This window comes from Chionomys nivalis, chromosome 2 (assembly GCF_950005125.1).
Source record: "Chionomys nivalis chromosome 2, mChiNiv1.1, whole genome shotgun sequence".
Classification (NCBI taxonomy): Eukaryota; Metazoa; Chordata; class Mammalia; order Rodentia; family Cricetidae; genus Chionomys; species Chionomys nivalis.
In genome coordinates this window covers 113,251,280-113,271,012 of record NC_080087.1, presented here as the reverse complement: position 1 = coordinate 113,271,012, position 19,733 = coordinate 113,251,280, and the positions used below count along the sequence as shown (strand labels likewise).

The following is a 19,733-nucleotide window of genomic DNA, read 5'->3' as shown; positions in this document are numbered from 1 at the left end:
TTAGAAAAAAAAAAGTCTGATAAGAGAAGAAGGAAAGAAAATAAGCTAACGCTACCTAACCTAGTGTGTTAAGAAATTTTAACCTGCTCTCTTGTCTACTGGTTTGCACAAAAGACTAGAATGACTGCTTGGGGAAAAAAAAAACAACGTGCTTGAGCATTTAACATTTTTGAAGCTTATGAATATAGCTTCCTGCTGGGGGAGTCATTTTTGAGTGGGAAAAGAGAGACGCTCACCAGGTTCTCCACGGCTCATTTAGCCATCTGCTATTTTTAGTTCGAGGCTTGCTTATTTCAGATGGAGTGCTAATAATGAGCGTGCTGTGTGCTGTGCATTCCCAAGTTTGAAGCGGTAATGGTGCCATTCGCCTGGAAATTTCAAGAGTGTCCTGAATAAGGAAGACAGATCCTTCTGCTCCATGATGCAGCCACTTTCGTATCAAAAGACAGCCTCAAGAAACTCTAGTTTTGGTACAAGGCAGAGAGAAAAAAATTGGCTCTTACACATTAAACTCAGTCCTATTGTTGCAGAACAATGCCTGCCGTCTTGGGTTGGTAAACTCGATGGGAGAAGTTGCTCACTTTGAGCTTCTGAGATCTGGAGGGAGGACAGAAGGCTCCTCCTCCTCTCACACACTGAATATATTTAGAGGATTTGTTGGACTTCTGTGGCTTAGTCCTTGCATCACTCCACGATAGCAATACTACTTGACAAAGTTGTTCCAGGGACCCAAAAAGCGTTTATAAAACCATGATCACCTAACAGAATAGTCAATTGTTTGATGCATGCTTTCTATTAGTAGAGGAAAGAAAGCCGTGGAAGTTAGAGGGTATATGTTCCGTCTTGGCAGTTTCATTATATGTCCAGTGTCTGCCAAGCCCTTTTCCTTCATTTGTGATTTGATCTCTTCTTTTAATCTTCTTTCTCTACTCTCTCCAGCTGGCAGTCAATTAGCAAATGTTCATTGAGTTCATTTGGGGAAATTATGATGAACAAGCCTGATATGGAGTCATACAACGTCATGCACTAGGGAGAGGGAAGCAGGATGATCAGAAGGGCAAGGCAAGCCTGGTCAAGGTGAGATCATGTAGCAAAACAAAATAAAATAATATGAACGAAAAGCCAGCTATATCTTTGCAAAGTACTCCCAGGAATGTGAAGAAGGAAAGGTGTTTTGACTCATGGCAATCCCAGCCAAATAGTCCAAGAACAAGGCTAGTTTTGCCTGGGGTCAAGAGGCAACAAAAACCCTAGCTCTTGAAGAGTGTGCTGAAAGATGGATTTGAGCTGTCTAGAGATACTGGGAAAGCTGGGGAGGACAGCCTCTTCAGAATGGCTTTCCCTCCTTTGTTCATAAGTTACCTTTCAGGAGTACTGCCCTTTCCTCTCCTGTCAATCTTTCTCTTTGCAGAGTGCAAGATCTCATTGGGCTTTAACTTTTATCTGGAGGAATGACAAGCCATCTCTTGCTTCAGTTTTCCTTTCCCAGGAGCCTGCTTCTTACATTTCTAATGGGTGGTTGTTACACGTGGCTCTGCTGTGGTCATCTTGGACTCTTTGTGTCTCAATACAAACCCCTTTCTTCCCCAACTGAAACTCTAAAGGAAATTCGACCCCTAGACCAGAAGTGATGGTGGTTCTGCCAGTTATGTTGGCTTGCTAGTTCTGTGCCAGCTGAAACACCTCTTTGCTTATTTCCAGTCCCACATTCACACCAACATTTATTTTTCTTTTATACATTAAATATTAACAAAGCTTTAAAGGTATATGTTATGGTTTCCTCTCTGCGTAACACATTGTACATAGTATGGAATTGATCTTCATATTTATGGTCAGCCCCAACCATAAAATTATTCCATTGCTACTTTACAACAGTAGTTTTGCTGATGTTTTGAATAGTAATATACATATCTGACATGCAGGATATCTTATATATGACCCTTGGGTTGTTTGTGACCCACAGATTGAGAACCTTTCTCAATTCACATATTGGAATCCAACCCCTGAAGTGTTGTCATCAAAAGGTGGGGCATTAGGGGGTGTTGTGTGAGTTGGGCTCCATCCTTACCAAGAGGATCAGTGCCTTCACTAAAAGGGTTGGTTTCATAATCCCTTTCATTTCCATAGTGTACAGATCACTTTGTACTTAATTAGAAATATGCTTCCTAAGACCCCAAACCAACTGCACCATGAACTTCCCAACATCCTGGACTATGAGTAACATTACTAATGTGTATGAACATATCTGTGACACCCAAATGTTCTAAGGCAAGACTATTACATGGCAGAGAAAACCAGGAACCCACAGCATCCTAACCAACCATGTTTCAATTGCTTTTTCTCCTTCTACCCATTTTATCTCTTAGATCTATGTGGTTTTCTAAAACAAAGATGAATGACTATTTTTTTGAAGACACAGCTAGTTTCAAAACCCAATGTGTGTACCTATGCTCCAAATACTGAAATCATACATATGTACCCAGATTCTGCCCTTGTGATTTCATCTTATTTCTACCTCTAGGATCTTGTCTTTTCCAGAATGTCATGTGTATCACATGACATAGAAACTGTGCTGAGACAAGTTCTTTTCAATTGGCACAGTGAGTTCAAAATTCAATGTGCTGGTGTACACATTTAGTGGTTTGTAGGGTTTTTTGCCCAAAGGGATTTGTTTCTGGGTATACAGAGAATTTTTATTTTTGCAATTAGAATGACATCTGATTTGTTTATATCTTTGGGTGGTACAAAGAAACATATTAATATTTGCACAAGCTTTTGTTTGGTTTCAGGGTTTTTTTTTGTGGAGGGAGGTGGTTCTGGGTAAACACACAGGAATGAGCATTACTAAGCATTATGACAAATTTACATGAATCTAATGAACCTTTATATAAACTTACCAAATTCAGTTTACATTAGCAAAACCATAAGTTGCACATTGCTCCATGTTTATGCTAACACGGGATTCCCAGGCTTTGCTTTTAAACTTATCAATTGGAAAGGGTGCATAGTAGTGTTACAACGCTTATTTTCCTCTTAGTTCCAAGTGACTTGTTTCTTATAAAGATTTTTTTGAAACTAAAATTTGAACTTGAGCTCCATAGAAGCTATGGGTGATTAAACAAATACAAAGGTGTGGCAGATCACATTTTTTTACTAGCTGTTTCTTAAAGAGACTCTCAAGGCCTCCAGCATGATACAGGCTTCTGTCACTCCTCTTGGACGCCCATCAGTACTGGGTGGTAAGACCCTATTGCTGAAGACACCATACTCTGGTCATAGGTTACAGAGAAGTTAAGGTGGACATGAACTGGAAACTTCCTCCCTAGATTCCTCAGTGTTGAGAGGCGCTGTGCAAGTGTCTGAGGGAGAGAAAGGCAGTGATAGTCTTACTCAGTCTGACACCTACAAATCACAGTACCAATCTTCCATGTAAGATGTGCACACTTGTGCAATAGTGGCACAACCATTATAGGAGTAAGCAATTATTCTATGAATGAACTCAAGGCATTATGATACTATCCACTCTAGGTATAGTGACCTGCTGTGAGGAAGGTATTAGGACCTAGGAGGAAGCTAAATATTCTTGAAATAATGTCAAACTGTCTTCTAAACAATTATTTTTAACATTTAATTAATGTGGGGGGTGTTATGGCCGGACAACAATTTGATTAAATTAGTTTTCTTATTCCACCATAGGGTTCCAGAGATGAAATTCAGGTCATCATGCCTCTCAGTGACTTGCTGTGCTCTCTCACTGGCCCCAATCTTTATATTTGTACCCATAGATAAATGCTACTCCCAGCCTCAATCAGAGCAACTTCTCCTCTCAGTGAATGGTGGTGAGTGCAGATGCTCATAGTTCCTCAAAGGGCTGAGAAGAAGTTAAAGTTAAGTGTTCTATCCTAAACAAGACAGTTTTGCCACTGACCCTCAAGGTCAGGGAGCAATCAAGGGGAGGTGATGGGAAGAATGTAAGAGCCAGCGCATACAGAGATAGAGAGGCTGCAGAATGCATTTTCTGGACATGGCACACCCATTGCAATCATGAATTCACAGTGGCTGCTGTTTCCTGTACTGAGACTGCCCAGTGTCACCAGTCAGGTATGGGTGTTTGAGGGACTAGTGTTACCTGAGGTTTTGTCTACTGATAAAGGAAGAGCAGGAATTATTGCCTTCACTTGCATAGACGTTGGTGAAACCACCAGGCTTCAATAGATAACCTTAAACCTTTGGATTCACAGAAGGCTCTGATCAAGTAAAGCACAAAATAAAAGGACATGAATTTGGGAAAGGACTTTTAGTGAGGGGGTAGTTAGTAGATCTGGAAGATGGTTGAGAAAGAGTGGGAGAGTATCAGAATATACATATGAAATACTTCAATGCCATTGTAAGAGAAGGATATGCCATTTATGCTAGGTTTTCACTCACTTTCCCCTACACAGCTACTTGCTATACTCTTGCAGTTTTCCCACGAGGCATTGTTATTTAACTGGGCAATCAGTGGGCAAAGCAAGAATAGAAATACACATAGAGTCTTGTTCTATTTGATTGTGGCAGAACCACAACAATCAAAGGAATAATTAATAAATATCTATGTCAGATAATGAGAACTATAGGAACCATCTATGAGATGAAGGCTTAAAGAAGGAAGATGCTATTTTGGAAGGCATAGCTTAGCAGGCTTCTCTAACACTATGCTGAAAGAGTTTTGAAGGCTGTAAAGATAACATGGATCAGAGATCTGAATGAATCAAGGTGTCAGTCACACTCCCAACCAAGGAAAGTGCAGTGCCCAGGGAGAGGTCAAGAGCACAAATGGAGGCTCAAAGCAAAAGCACACATCTGAAGGTCAGAAAAGAGCCTGTTATCGACAGGGGAGAGAGCTGATGGGAAGAAAATTTCCCAGAAATAGGAAAAGAATCTTTTATCTTTTGATAAGAAGACATCTGTGGCTAAGCTGGGACCTTGAATTTTCAATGTCTACAAGCATGCTAAGACTTCTTTTCTGAAATTCTTTTATTATAATTTTAGAATGTTTAGTCAATGGATTAACTGTTTATTGAGCAAGTTTATAATAGCTTAAAAGTCTGACACACACACATCCACACATGTCTAGAAATCAGAGGATTTTGTTCATTTCATAAATTTATGTTTCTTTTGATTTAATCTGTCTTTGCTGACTTTTCTTTTGGAGCCTTCTGTATTCCACTCTTGGATAAAATACCCTTCCGTTATTTCAAAAGGAAATTGCACAAAGACTATTTAAAGCATGGCAAACTACTGAGCAGAAACAGTGGCACAGGAAAAAGCACTGTGTAGAAAGAAAGGTGGCATTGATAAACCTTTCACACTGGGTTTAACCAAATGTCAAGGCAGAGTCTTCCTTTCAATGATAATTTCCCTGGATAACTGGGTTCTTGTGTGTTAGCCTTCTTTTACAAGAGAGACCTGGATTCTTGTGTATGAGTAATGATTAGTCATGGGATAGTCCCCGTAATTCTTTTTGCTTAGATGTAAAAGATTCTTGAATTATGTATGCTGTTGACGCCTGCCAAGACTTAAATATGTTCTAATTGATTAACACAAAAGGACAGCCAAATAAAGGGATTCTTTTTTTTAAAAAAGAGTTTAATTAAAATTATTTTATTTTTCAAAATTACAGATTATAGATCACAGCAGGTACTCCATAAATATGAAAGTTTTTTTTCTTTTTTTCTTTTTATTGTTTATTTATTTATTAAAGATTTCTGCCTTCTCCCCGCCACCACCTCCCATTTCCCTCCCCCTCCCCCATCAAGTCCCCCTCCCTCATCATTCCTAAGAGTAATCCCGGTTTCCTGCCCTGTGGGAAGTCCAAGGACCACCCACCTCCATCCAGGTCTAGGAAGGTGAGCATCCAAACTGCCTAGGCTCCCACTAGTATTTAGAATAAAACAATTTCTCATCAGCAAAAAGGAATCAGAGACTAGCAAACACCAAGTTGAAGGTACCGTTGGTGAGAAAGCCTGGGGAAGAAAAGGTTGAGTGTGGGATTGCTGTAATGGGGGATGGGAAGGGCTTCAGTAACTTCAGATAATCATGCAATATGGTTAATAGTCTGGCCTCAGTTAAATTACTTTTTATAGCAGGAAAGTCTTATTTATAAAATGCTTTTAGCACCAGTACTTGATCTAATTAAGCTTGTTGCTAGTAAGTAAGTAATAATACTGAGTTCTAAAATGTATCTGAGTGTAAAATGAAAATGGATCATGGGGAATTTAGGACTTCGTGTGCATCGCTTAGGTATTCTGTGAACTAACCTAGGCCAACATGTACCCTCAGGCGGCAAGGCATAAGCAACACAGTCTCAACATACCCTAGTTATCTTGCTTCTTTACTTGTAATCCCCAGTTACACACATCCTAGAAGCTACACTGCATCTCACTGAAGTTCCGAGGACTGGAGAGAAGGACAAAGACAATTCAGAGCTTGAGAAATGCTTGGGAATAGTGAAGAAGCATCAGGCTGCTTTTGTCTACTTCTGTCACAAGCCAAAGATGTCAGCTGCCCAGGGGGATAAAATCCTTTCAAAGTTGATCAGAGCTTTTCTCATAGGAGTGCAGCCAGGTTTGAGTCTAGAGTATGATGTGTACAACAGAAGCAGACATACTCAGGAAATGAAAATATAGCCTAATTTATGGATGGTCAGCAATGGCTTGAACACAATCAAGTTAGATTTGTAGGTAGAAGAAAGTTCATTGATTGTTAGATAATTGCTGTGTGGAACCGGTGTATCACTGTACATTTGTAAGATCAGTGAAGGGAATTATTATTTTAATATTAAGTTATGCAAAATACATGAAAAATCATTTGTAAAGGCTATATATCTATATTTATGAAATACAACCAAGGCTATTGGTGATTTTAAACTACTCTGTATAAAGGTATGCAGTACAGAATTTACCATTGACAAAAAGACAAGTCTTTAATAGTGATGTGTCACTTCATTATTAAATAATGAAGAATTTTTGACCCCTGAAACCTAAAAGAAAGTGATAATTCTCTTTCTCAAATTCATTTCTCCTCCAAAAGAAGCCATTGGAAACAAGAAAAACTAGCTGGAAATACTGAAGTAGACATGTAATCTAGAAACACATTTATTCCTGGAAGTTCTTTTTTGGGGGGGGCATGAGTCCTGGGGAAAATCTTCCAGGGTGGGTCACTTTCACAAAAGGCAGAAATGAGACTAGTCCATGTGGACACACTAATGGATAGGCTCTCTCAGAGAGATGTCCAAGCCAAAGGTGTACTTAGTACATTGACTATATCCTCCTTTCTTCTTTGAAATGGACAGAATGGAAAACCATTGCATTGTGTGCAAGAGGATAAGCCTGGGAGGAAACAAGAAAAGATGGACACTGTCAGAGCTGTCTGGGCAGAGAGGAGAGCCCACTGTAGACTTCTAAAGTAAAGGAGTTTTTAGATCCAGGACTGAGAATAGAGAATAACCTCAGTTGCTGCTAACAGTGAGCAGGGTGGGAAGTCTTTCTTTAAGTACCCCAGGAGAGAAAGAGAACTTCAGATGCCAGATTGTGTTTTCAAAACTCAAAAGCCCTTCCATTCCTGGATAGATATATTTAGTTTACAGTTTCAAGAAAGTTTATGGTAATTGCAAGTACTCAGAAGGAAGGATTTAATTCCAAAAGCATAGTATTGCTCAATTTTCACAAAATATTCTAAGCTATTTTGGGTTTTCAGAGTCCCACTTTTTTGGTTTAAAAGAAAGAAAGTTCTGCAAGATCCTTCCGGGCCTGTTCAAACAAAGCAGAGAAAATTCGAGAATAAAACTGGCACATCCTCAATCATTGGCTAACAAAATTATTGGAGGAAAGGGAGTTTATAGAAAGCCCTCCATTCTATCATCTTTTGGAATGCAGAGAGAAATCATATTCATCTTTAAAATTAAGCTGCAATTGATAGCTTTAGATAACCCGTTCCAGAAAGGTCACAATGTTAACATTTTTCAAAGCCTGAACTGGTGGTGGGGTGCAGCCAGCCTCTGTGGTTCAGGGTGAACTCCACTGCCACAATGACAAGAGAAGACATTTAGCATTGTGACCTGCTTTTCCTGACAGCAAAGGAAATGAGTCCCTGCTGGAAGCTTCACTATTTGCATTTTGTCCTCAGTACAACCCTGAAGCCTCCTCCATGTGAAGTGGCTGAGGATGTATAGAAGTTTCCTTAGGTGGTCTGTGACGTTGTTCTCAGAGGCAATCTTGGTGTATGCTCATACAACTGGGTAGATTCTGGACTCACAGTTATCTTTTCCTCTGGAGGTCTCAACCGGACCACCGCTCCAGATGTTTTGGCCTAAATGCTCAGAGGTCATCTTCTGTGTAACCTTCACTGTCATGCAGTTTTGATGACCTTGACTTTCATATATGTCTCATCGTGGTTCTACCTTCTCCCTTTGCATTGCTCCCACATAGGCGCTTCTCCTCACCCCACTCAGTTTAGCCCATAAGGTAGCTCTTCCTGACATCCCAGAGTCGAGTCATGTTTGAATTCAAAAGCTTGACTTTAGATTTTTTAGCTTAGCCCTATTTAAACATCATCTTAACACAATAACTTTACATTTTCTTTCTTTTAAAAAGTTTCCTTTTTTTTTTATTTTATTGTATTTATGTGTTTAGGTGTTTTACCTGTGCATGTCTGGGCACCATGTGCTTGCACTGCTGGAAGAGACCAAAAGAGGGCATCAGATCCCCTATAACTGGAGTTACAAATGGTTTTGAGCCACAGTGGAGGTGCTGAGAGTTGAACTCAGAGCCTTTGGAAGAGCAGCCAGTAGTCTTAACCATATCTCTATCATCCTGCCTGCTCCCCAACTTCCCATTTCTTCATTGCTGTAGAATGGATATACAAGAGAGCATCTAGGCATTAGACAAACAGTGATGAGGCCATTCTTCTGTATTTGATGCTGGGTCTGAAGACTGCTAGTGTGTGCTTCAGGATCACAAAGACAACACGGAGACCTCCATGTGTTTTACAGAGCAGAGGGAGACACTTCCTTCTTTAGACTGCAGCCAATTGCTTATTTTTCCTCTCATTTTCTAGGTCTTTCCTCTCTGAATGGAAAGAGTCATTACTAATACAGAACACCACAAACATGATCCATGATGTCTCTATATAGCTGTTCAGCTCTGTAAACTCACTTAGCTTTTTGGGGAAGCAATGATGGGGTTTTTGTTCCAAACATTTATGTCTTTGGAGATACGGATTAGAATATTTGAATGTTTACGTCTCCACATATTAGTTGAGTTTTGTTGTAATCGCATGTCCTCAAAAAGATCTGAGTTCCAGTGAAAGGGTATTTTACAGAATGAAATAAAATGTCAAGAGACATCTGATCTGTCACTCCTCAGATATATCTGAAGCACACTGAAGCCACTACAAGGGGCAGACATAGGAAAGAAGGCTTGAAACGTCAAAGAGTGCGATCAGATGTCATAGGAAGATCAAACTGTCTCTTGGCACCTGAGGAGTTCCCCGTCTGCTCCCTTTGATAAGTCAAAGTCTATGGAAGATTAAATTGACATGAAAAGAGAAAGACATTTGGGGTGTCAATTTTCTCTAAAAATTTATTCTTTGTGTCAATATTATTTAGAAATTTTATTCCCCTCTCTCTGAAATAGTACATTTTTGGTCCATGAAATAAAGCAAGGGTCAGGAATGTTCCACTGCTGTGGGAGTATGAGGGGTAGCACATTGCTTTCAAGGGATAAGAAACTGTAAGAGTATTCACCATGGAGGAATATTGTGTGAGATATGCCCATCAGCCTGGGCATATCTCACTGGGCATATCACATACTGGGCAGAAAAACCAGGCATGCAGTTCCAGTGCTTGAGGGATGGAGCTCAGGTGTTTGAGGAGAGTCCACATTCAGAAAGTTGCCTGAACGGAAATAGAAAACCCTATCCTGAGTGAGGTAAGCCAGACCCAAAAAGAAGAACATGGGATGTACTCACTCATATTTTGTTTCTAGCCATAAATAAAGGACATTGAGCCTATAATTTGTGATCCTAGAGAAGCTAAATAAGAAGGTGAACCCAAAGAAAAACATATAAACATCCTCCTGAATATTAACCTTCATCAGGCGATGAAAGGAGACAGAGATATAGACCCACATTGGAGCACCGGACTGAAATCTCAAGGTCCAAATCAGGAGCAGAAGGAGAGAGAGCACGAGCAAGGAACTCAGGACCGCGAGGGGTGCACCCACACACTGAGACAATGGGGATGTTCTATCAGGAACTCACCAAGGCCAGCTGGCCTGGGTCGAAAAAAACATGGGATAAAACCGGACTTGCTGAACATAGTGGACAATGAGGACTACTGAGAACTCAAGAACAATGGCAATGGGTTTTTGATCCTACTGCACGTACTGGCTTTGTGGAAGCCTAGGCAGTTTGGATGCTCACCTTACTAGACCTGGATGGAGGTGGGGGGTCCTTGGACTTCCCACAGGGCAGGGAACCCTGATTGCTCTTTGGGCTGACGAGGAAGGGGGACTTGATCGGGGGAGCGGAAGGGAAATGGGAGGCGGTGGCAGGGAGGAGGCAGAAATCTTCAATAAATAAATAAATGAAAGAAAGAAAGAAAGTTGCCCGATTCCACTGCTTTGAGACTGAGATAATCAAAATCTATTAAGATCTTGATCTTATAAGGATGAACTAAAGACTTTTCACTTAAAGTTCAATGAATATAAGATTATAATTTATAATAATTTATCGTATGTAGTAGAAAATCGTTACAAATCAGTTTGGGGAAGCTGACACTACTTCTCCTATGAAAAGTTACAGTAAGGGAACCATTAGGCCGTGCCTAACAGTGAAGCTCTTCCGGGATCACTGGGAGTGAATGAGAGTGCCTTCTCCCACTCCAAACCCTTTGCAAGTTTCTGCATCATTGCGTGATTCTGACATTTAACATGCACAGTATTGAGAATCACATTCTTGATGTTTAAACTCATCCTTGGTCTTCAGTTACTATATTAGAGTGGCCTGCAGGTTATTTAGCACGAACTCCAACTTGAATGGATCTGCTTAATGGTCTGTGCTGGGTAAGTTTCTAAGGCCATGTTCAGGTACAAGAGCCTTCACTATCAGTGTAAGGGAAGAGGACAGATTGTCACAGCAGCAGCAGCAGGATTTTGTCAATACTATATTGAACCATGCAGTAGCTAGCATCTCATATGACTTTATCTGGTAATCTCCCTAGCTCTTAGAAGCAGAAGCAAAAGGCTGGGTGATAGCTTACTCATTAAAATGCCTTCTTTGTAAGCATAGAGGTATGAGTTCATTGCCCAGAGCCTATAGTTAAAAACAAAATCTGGAAGGAGTTGGGGGAGATGGAAGATTATGATCAAAATGTATTGTATGAATGTTTGAAACATTAAAAACCAAGACAAATCCAATATTTTCTTGTAATCCCAGGGCTGGGGCTGGGGAGGGGAGAGGGCTAAGCTAATTTTTGAGGCTCACTGTCAAGCCAGACTGCGCTACCTCCCTTGATTATTTCCAGGCCAGTGAAAGATCCTGTCTCAAAATTAAGTCGTCTGAAGTCTAAGTGATGACAACCGAAACTATCCACCCACACATCAGACACACCTGTGCACACATAAATATTCCTGCACATAAAAATGCATTTGCATACCCATGAACACACAGCAAGATAAGTAAACAAGAGAAAGGATATTCCTGCATCTACAGTTAGCAAGATTGTGTACCTTACTTTGTACATCAGAGTGCTTCTGAGAACTGGAAAGTTCTATCATGCAAGCTCCAGACAATGTCTGAAACCGTGACTAAGTGGGCATCTGAAATCTTTGGAAAGGCAGCCTCTCAATGGAGAAAATACAAATGGAAGAATCCCTCATTGGAATATGTCCACCAGAATGTATTTTTTGATGCAGTAGCTTCTCCCCAGCCATGATCAGAGTATCTGGGTCAGATTCCAAAGCCCTGAGGAATTCCTTGTGTTACACATGAAAGAAATCATCACTTTGGTGCTTTTCAGTGGATGGTTATTGTTATCCACTCTGGTCCTTATCTTACTTCTTCCATCAGCTGCTTTAACAATATGTCAATTCTGATGAGTTGGCTTGATGAGAAAGAGGTGGAGACTGTTACATTGGATGAGTTTGGGAATTGCCAGTAGATGCCAAGTGCCCACATTACTTTTACTGACTATGAGTGTGATTCGGCTGGATGGTAGGCCTTGCTCCTTCCAAGATATAATTAATCTATTCTTTTGACCTGCTTTGGGATAAACACGTGTGTGCGTGTATGTGTGTGTACACACATGTGTGTGTGTGCTCATGCATGAGCCTGTGTGTACCTTTGAGACAATATCTTATTACACATCCCAGGGTGATCAGGTATGTAATCAAGATTGCCTTGAATACTTGCCTCGATCTCCCAAGTGCCAGGGATTTAAGCCTGGACCCCATTTGTGTGTATATGTGCACTTATGAACATGAGATGCTCATTTCCTCAGTTCCTTTATCTGTGATTAACAAGATTTGAAAAAAATGAGCAATGATCATTGAGATGAGTTGGTAGTAATGGTAATAAAGATAGTGAATCATTCAGTGTCTTCAAACTAATAGTCTATGTTCTGGGTACTAAGAAGGGTGAGACACTGTGAGTCAGTTTGGTATGTGTGTGCATAGGTGTGAGTATAGGTGTGCCAGAGCATGACACGAGTGTGGAGGTCAGAGGACGAGCTTGAGTGTAAGTCCTCGCCTTCCACCACATTTGAGACAGGTGCTCTCTGGCTGTTCATTGCTGTGGGATGCTGCATGACAACTTCCTGCATCTGGAGTTTCTGGTGTTGCTCCTGTTTCAGCTTCCGATCAGGAAGGGGTATCTAATATCACAAGGGCTGATGTCACTGTTTCCACTTTTACATGGATTCTGGGGATCCAAACTCAGGTCCACACACACTCACAGCAAGCTCTCTACCCAGTGAGCCATCTCCCCAGCTTCTGAGGTGTTTCATTTTGGGGCAACACAAGGAATTCCACCCCAAATGGTATGTGACTGTGACTAACAATTATGATTAAACAATCATTTAAATGTAAATGTGGAAAATACTTGAAATATATACAAGGAAGACTTTTAAGCTTAGAACTACATCAAGCTCTTGGCTGATGAACAGCAGACCATTGGATATTTTGCTCACCCGGTCAGATGCTTGCCATGCAAGGGGCCTAAATCAGATGCATTTTCTTTGCAGCCGCTGCCTCCTGGGTTCTCTCTTACCTCTTTCTTCTTCTTCTTTTACTTTTTTTGGAATAGATTCTCTCTCATGTTATATACCCTGATTATAGTTTACCCTCTCTCTACTCCTCCCCGTTCCTCCCAACCTCCCCTCCTATCTGCAACCACCCCCTTCCTGTCTCTCATTAGAAAACAAACAGGCTTGTTGGGAGGACCCGCTTCTCACCTCCTTTTAACTGTCTTGAAATAGGACTATAATTAACTTGTGAATTCTTATTTACTTTCCACATGAGAAAACAGAATTACCTATTAAACTAGATCACAAATTTTTATGTTAAGGGACAGTTTTTTATTCCCATCTTTGTATCTACCTTCAAGATTTAAGAGTCTTTTGAATATGTTTAGGTTGAACCACACAAAATTGCCTAATTTTGATCACTTTAGATCTGTAACAAAAGATAGTTTTATATGATAAAGCTTATTAAAATTTTTTCATAGACAATTGTTGAATGAATGAGATTGTATTTAAAACTTTTAAATCTTACTTGTATATGCATACATATCTATTCATATGAATATACAGAAAAATTACATGTATATGATGATAAAATCTTAAAATTGAGTTTTGGGTTTAATTTGTTTTAATTGAGACATTATTTTGCTACATAGCTAATTGACCTAAAATTGCTGTATTACTCAGACTCACCTCATCACTCTTGACTGCTTTTAATTTTTTGAATAAACACCCTGCTTCTACCAGTTGTCAGCACAATAGCTTCCAGACATGAGTTTTTAAAGCCGAAAGGAGCATGGCCACCTTCCCCACCCCATAGAAATGGCTGTAACTAAGATAATATCATGAATTACCCTGTCATTATTAAGTTATTTTTCTGATACTGTACACTCTTTGATAAAATTACCCTGTCTAATAACATTAGCAGTAGGTAATCTTTCTTTTGGGGTGTTTATGATATGCCAGACATAGTTCTCAGCACTTCATGTCTGTTGCCTCCGTTAAGACAAGAGGTAATAATATTATCTTCATTTTTTTTCAGATAAGGAAATTAAGTCATCCAGAGTTATCCATTTGTAGCAAATCACATAACTCACAATGAATGAGGAGTTGGCTGTCAGATCCAGGTATTGTGGTTTCAGTCCTTTCAAACGCCACATGGACTCTCACCACCAGGAATGTATGTGCCTTAGACATTAGAAAGTACAGAAAATCCACTGTTGTTGTGAAACACATAGCATCTGGTACTTACTGCATGATCTGAGTCACAGACTCGGAAATGTACCTAAGGTTTGGAGGTTTGCAGCTTACCCCTCTTATATAAAGTTCAAAATTAAAAATTTAGAGTTGGAGGACCTCACCTCAGGATCCTACACTAATTGGGACTTAAAGCATCAATTTCCCTGTAGAAAATTTATAGCAGGAAACATCATAATTCATCCTATTGAGAGGCCTTAATTAGATAGGATTATTCTATATTTGATTTTGAGTGAATATGTGTGTTAGATTTCACTGTAAATGGCTCACAAATGCTGTGGTTAGACACTTGGTCCCAAGCCTGTGGTACCAGTGAAAAGGGACAGAATGTTTAGCTGGAGTATCGAAGGAAGTTTAATCCTTAAAGACATGATCATGATGGGGATAGAGGAATCTTGGCTTTCACTCTGATGCATTCCTATGCCATTGTTCTAACTCATTACAAACACAAAAGCAACAGGGTCAAGATATCAAAGACTTGAACCTTTGAAGCTAGGAACTGAACTAAAAAAATCTTTTCTTTTAAACTTACTTACCTTGGTTCTTTTGTCTCAGCTAAGGAAAGCTCATGTACATAGTATGAAAAGACATTGATAAAATTGTGTTTGCTGTTTTTTTCTATAATGCTCTGTTTTCTAGTGTATATGTTTGCTATTTTTTTTGTACTTTAAAGTTATCAATTTATAAATAGTTGCCTAGGTAACAGAATAAATAAGCTGATTAAGTGGGCATAGTACTCAACAACTTGATATGTATATATACACACATGAATATATGTAATGTATATTATGTATATGTAGTATACATGTATATATAGTAAAATAATTTGTCTCAGTTTGCACATGGACGTGTTTGCATAATCAAAAATGTATATATTGAGATAAGTGAAATAACCTAGTGTGGTATTCTCTAAGCTTGAATGAGAAGCACTGCACTGTCCTCCGTTAATTAACTAATGTCAGCATTAAATAATGACAAAATATTAATTGGAGTGATCAGAATCTTAGACATTTTGCTTTAAGATTTGGGCCTTAGACTGACAGAAAAAGAGGGTGGTTAAACTGGATTATTTTATGTTGTGCAAACAAATATCTTCTGCAAGTATTGCAAAGCAAGACAGCTGCCCAACCAAGATTTTAGGAAATTCAATTCTACTTCTAAGGTAGGCCAAGTATGCCCCACTCATTGCAAAGCCATACCCTACCTTTTGGCATTCATAAATTTTGCTTCAATGTGACGTACCTCAAAACCGTAAGTCAAGCCAATGAAAACCTGGGAAAATTGTCCATGTTCCAGTGCCTCTGTTCTTCGTGCCTGGTCCTAAAGAACAGCTGGGATTGGGTTGCTTGGGCAATGAAGGCTAATCATTTTCAAGTTAAGACTCTGGGAGTTGTTGAGTTATTTAATCATTTCTGTGAATTTGATTTTTAAAAAGTGTCATCAAGACATATGTAAGAAAAATTTGTGAGTAAGTTGGTTGTTTCTCTGGTTTCTCTACATAAGGAAACATGCTTGAAAGACCAAGCTTAGCTGCTGTTCCACTGATGGGAAGAAGGTGCCATGAGGAAAAGTTACCTTCTTACAGGCCGTGATGGAGCCAGCCAGGCCGCCCGCTGCACTGCTGCTGTTCTGCTGTGGTTCCAAAACTTCATGCATCAGTGATAACTCCACATTGCTGTGTGTCCCGAATGCCAAAGAAAGAGAGCACAGTCCAGTGAGTCATCTCTCTATTTAGAAATGCAGAGCAAATCAAGCATTGCCTGATGTCAAACCCATCTTTTCTGACTGTGCTTAACACCACCAGTCATCCTGCTCAAACTGGCCTTTCCTTGTTGGGTTACGTTGGAAATTGGAAATCGGATGGATGGACAGTAATATTGTGAGCGGAAAGCTGCAAGCCATTGCTTTCCACAGTGCTGAAATGGACACAGTCCCATCTGTCCGACTTCAAATGGTGCTAGCCACTTTTGTTCAGCAGATTTTAAAACCAAATGCAACCTTGTCACTTGTCCCATTAATTCAGCTCTGCCAAACCAACACAACATGAAATACTCATCTCATTATTTTCAAAATGAAGGTAGAAAAATGATTTTACCCAAGAACATAGCATGACATGACTGCAGAAAGAATGTGAGCTCAGCAGGGGCCAGTCAACCCATACCAAGGTGGCAGAGTGTCCTCCACCTTGTCTGTTTCCCAAACTTAAAATGCTCCCCTATATCTGCACCAATCTCTGCTGGGTTTATGTCCAGAACTGCATCAATATTTTTAAAGATTTGGAATTATTGTTACTTGTTTTTTATTTTTATTTTTATTTTTTTTATTTTTTTGAGGCAGGGTTTCTCTGTGCTAACAACCCCAGCTGTTCTGGAACTAGCTCTTGTAGACCAGGTTGGCCTTGGGTATTGTGACATTTTAAGAGGTGATCAAAAATGAAGTTTTTATTTTCAAAATTTGCTTTTCACTACATAATTAACAGTTGAAAATTAAGCCCCCTTTACTGCTAAAAAGTCCAATGAATTTCTAAAGCATTTCTAAATATTGTTTTCCTTCTGAAAGTATGAATATTGGAATCCAAAGGCATCCTCATATTATGGCACATACTTTGTTGTGATTACTGACCACCACATAGATATGCACAATTCATTAAAGAGTACCTTTTGAAATATTATCTGATGGTTTCCTATGAAATTTTCTGAGATGCAGGTAGCTTTTCTAAAAGAAAGTTAACTAAAATAAATCATTCAAATAAACAACACGTTCCTAACAGCACCCTACTCATGCTTCAGGTTATAACTTAGTTCTATGAGGTCAGGATATGCATGCAGTCTGTTGGTGTTTCCATTAATTACAATAAATGATAGTGTCTTGTGACAAATCACAGGACCCAGCCAAGTTTCCACAGAGTTCAAACTTCTCATGTGTTACTTTATGAGTAATTGATGCCCTGAGGACTACAATGAATTCAATATAAAGTAAAGGTCAACACTCATATTTTCCTCGCTTAAGAAAGGAAAAGTAAGAAAAAATAAACAAAAGAAAATAGTCATGGAAGATGCAAAGAAGATATGAAGAAATAGAGTAAGAAAAGGAAGAGGCAAAGAAGGAAGAATAGGTTAATATTGGTTATGAATTATTAGCATGTGATAGACATGATCACAGTCAAGTTTATCTTAGCCCACCATACCTGGTCTGTGAAACCAGAAAATGACGCCCAATTCCTTTTCAGAGTCTCTCAAGCTCTATGGGCAGGGATTCAGGCAGATGCTTCTGTGTCCTCTTGTTATTTTCCCCCAGGTAGCTTTGGCAAACTAGTGGATCACTTCGACCAATCAGTTTAGGGCTTAGGTCCAGAGTTAGGGCATATTTCACATCTTTTTTTTTTTTTTTTTTTTTTTTTTTTTTTTTTTTTTTTTTTTTTTTTTATATAGGGTTAGGGAACTTAGGAATTGGAAGTAGAAGGGTAATATGTAAATATGAGAAAGGCCCCGACTAATAACTGCTGCTGAGAAACAGTGAAAACAGCAAGCCCACAAGCTCCCTCTGCTCTGAGGGAGCTTCATCTCTTCTAAAGAGTTCAATAGACCCCAAGGCAGCAAGAGGGCGATGGGGGACTGAAGATGAGTGGAACTTATATAGCTATCCACCAAGCATCTACTATCAGGTTTTAGAAAGCCTGGCATAGTGCTCAAAGCTTGAGATCTGTTCACTCATAAATGGGGACTCCGCTGGTAGATTTCTTGGTGGTCATCTGATGTAAAGATGCATACAGGAATTTAAGCTTTGTTACTTGCCTGTGAGGCTCATTCCATTGGCTCAAGCAAGACTATAGATATAATAAATAAGTTAACTATGTACATATACAAATACACATTTCACTACTGTTTTGAGAATTAAATGAGGGAATCAAGTGACACCATAGGTATGAAGTCAGTGTAATATATTACTTAATGGAAAGTATTATGCAACTTTACCGCACCAACATCGGAAGCAGATACTCCTACTCATCTCCAAAATCACCGAAGATAGGGCTTCAAAGATATCTAATAACCGTAACAAAAATGTAGGAAGATCTGCCTTCTGAAACCACATTAATGGTGTGGATTTCCAGCATGTGACTCCACAATTGCCTCCATCTGTCCCATGGCCTTTGGGATAGAGATTCAGAGTTTGAGTTTTTGCAAAGATTTTGTCCTTAGTCTCCAAGGAGATAAAACATTGGCTGTTGGAGAAGGAGGCAAGATGGTGGGGCCACGAAACTCATGCGTTTATTAATATGAGCTCAAGTTGATATGAAAATCTCTGGCAAGACACGTTACAGTTCTGTAACTTGCTTTAAGGGGCAAGCCTGAAAATTCTTCCTTGAGGGGTTTTCCTTTGATTTGACAAGTGTTGATAATATTTATTATGGCCAGCCTTCCGGGCTGGTTTTCATGTGGAAGCTTATAAAATCTGTTTGAAATGAGAAGGAAGATAAGGTGGAAAAGCAGACATAAAAGCACAGTATGATGGAAAGGAATCATTTTAAGCTGATCCTCCATCAAGAAGCCTTCTTTACAGAAAACAAGGTCACTTGTGAACAATTGAGAAGTTCAGGGGCCACTACACTGCCTGTGTTGTGACTCACGTGGAATGAGTGAGTACGCCAACATCCAGGGTCATGTGATTACCACAGACACAAGTTTTCTATGTATTCCCACTCCAAATTTGGTCCAGGAACCAGCAGCAGTTGTATGGATCAGGGGTTGTGAGAAGCCTGAGAATTTGGGTTCTTCCTTGTAACTACTGAATCAGAATAAACAAATGGTTGTCAAAATCAGGTGACTTCCATACCCACAAATATCTGAAAATTATCTCTCTGTCATGTTAAGTGATGTGCATTCTAATCTGCCATGGTCCTCTGTGCATGATGTTTTTCATCCTGGAACATTCTTTCTGATGTTCCTCCTCTTTTATTAATAACCCCTCCTCTATCGATTGTGTCTTAGATATAAATTGCTTCAGGTTCCTCCACCTCCCCCAAACCATGGCAAGCACAATTCCCCTCCAACATCCTTCCAAATCTCCATAAGCACACAAACACATTGACACCCCTTACTCTTCCCACCTCATTCTATGAAGTGAGAAACCCACTGTCCTCTGTGTCCCAGGAGCATCCCGAGCCACATCTGCTTAAAGCGCTTGTCAAGAAGGCCAATCT

At 39.6% G+C, this 19,733-nt stretch overlaps 1 protein-coding gene across 3 annotated transcripts in view; it reads right to left on the bottom strand.

Annotated features, from left to right (window-relative positions):
* Positions 1-19,733, bottom strand: part of Sphkap (SPHK1 interactor, AKAP domain containing) — a 147,406-nt gene that overhangs the window by 92,772 nt on the left and 34,901 nt on the right. For all 3 annotated transcript variants that reach the window (XM_057755652.1, XM_057755665.1, XM_057755658.1), the window contains one exon: positions 16,109-16,208. In XM_057755652.1, the coding sequence (XP_057611635.1) occupies positions 16,109-16,208 (100 nt within the window). The remainder of the gene's footprint in view (positions 1-16,108; positions 16,209-19,733) is intronic.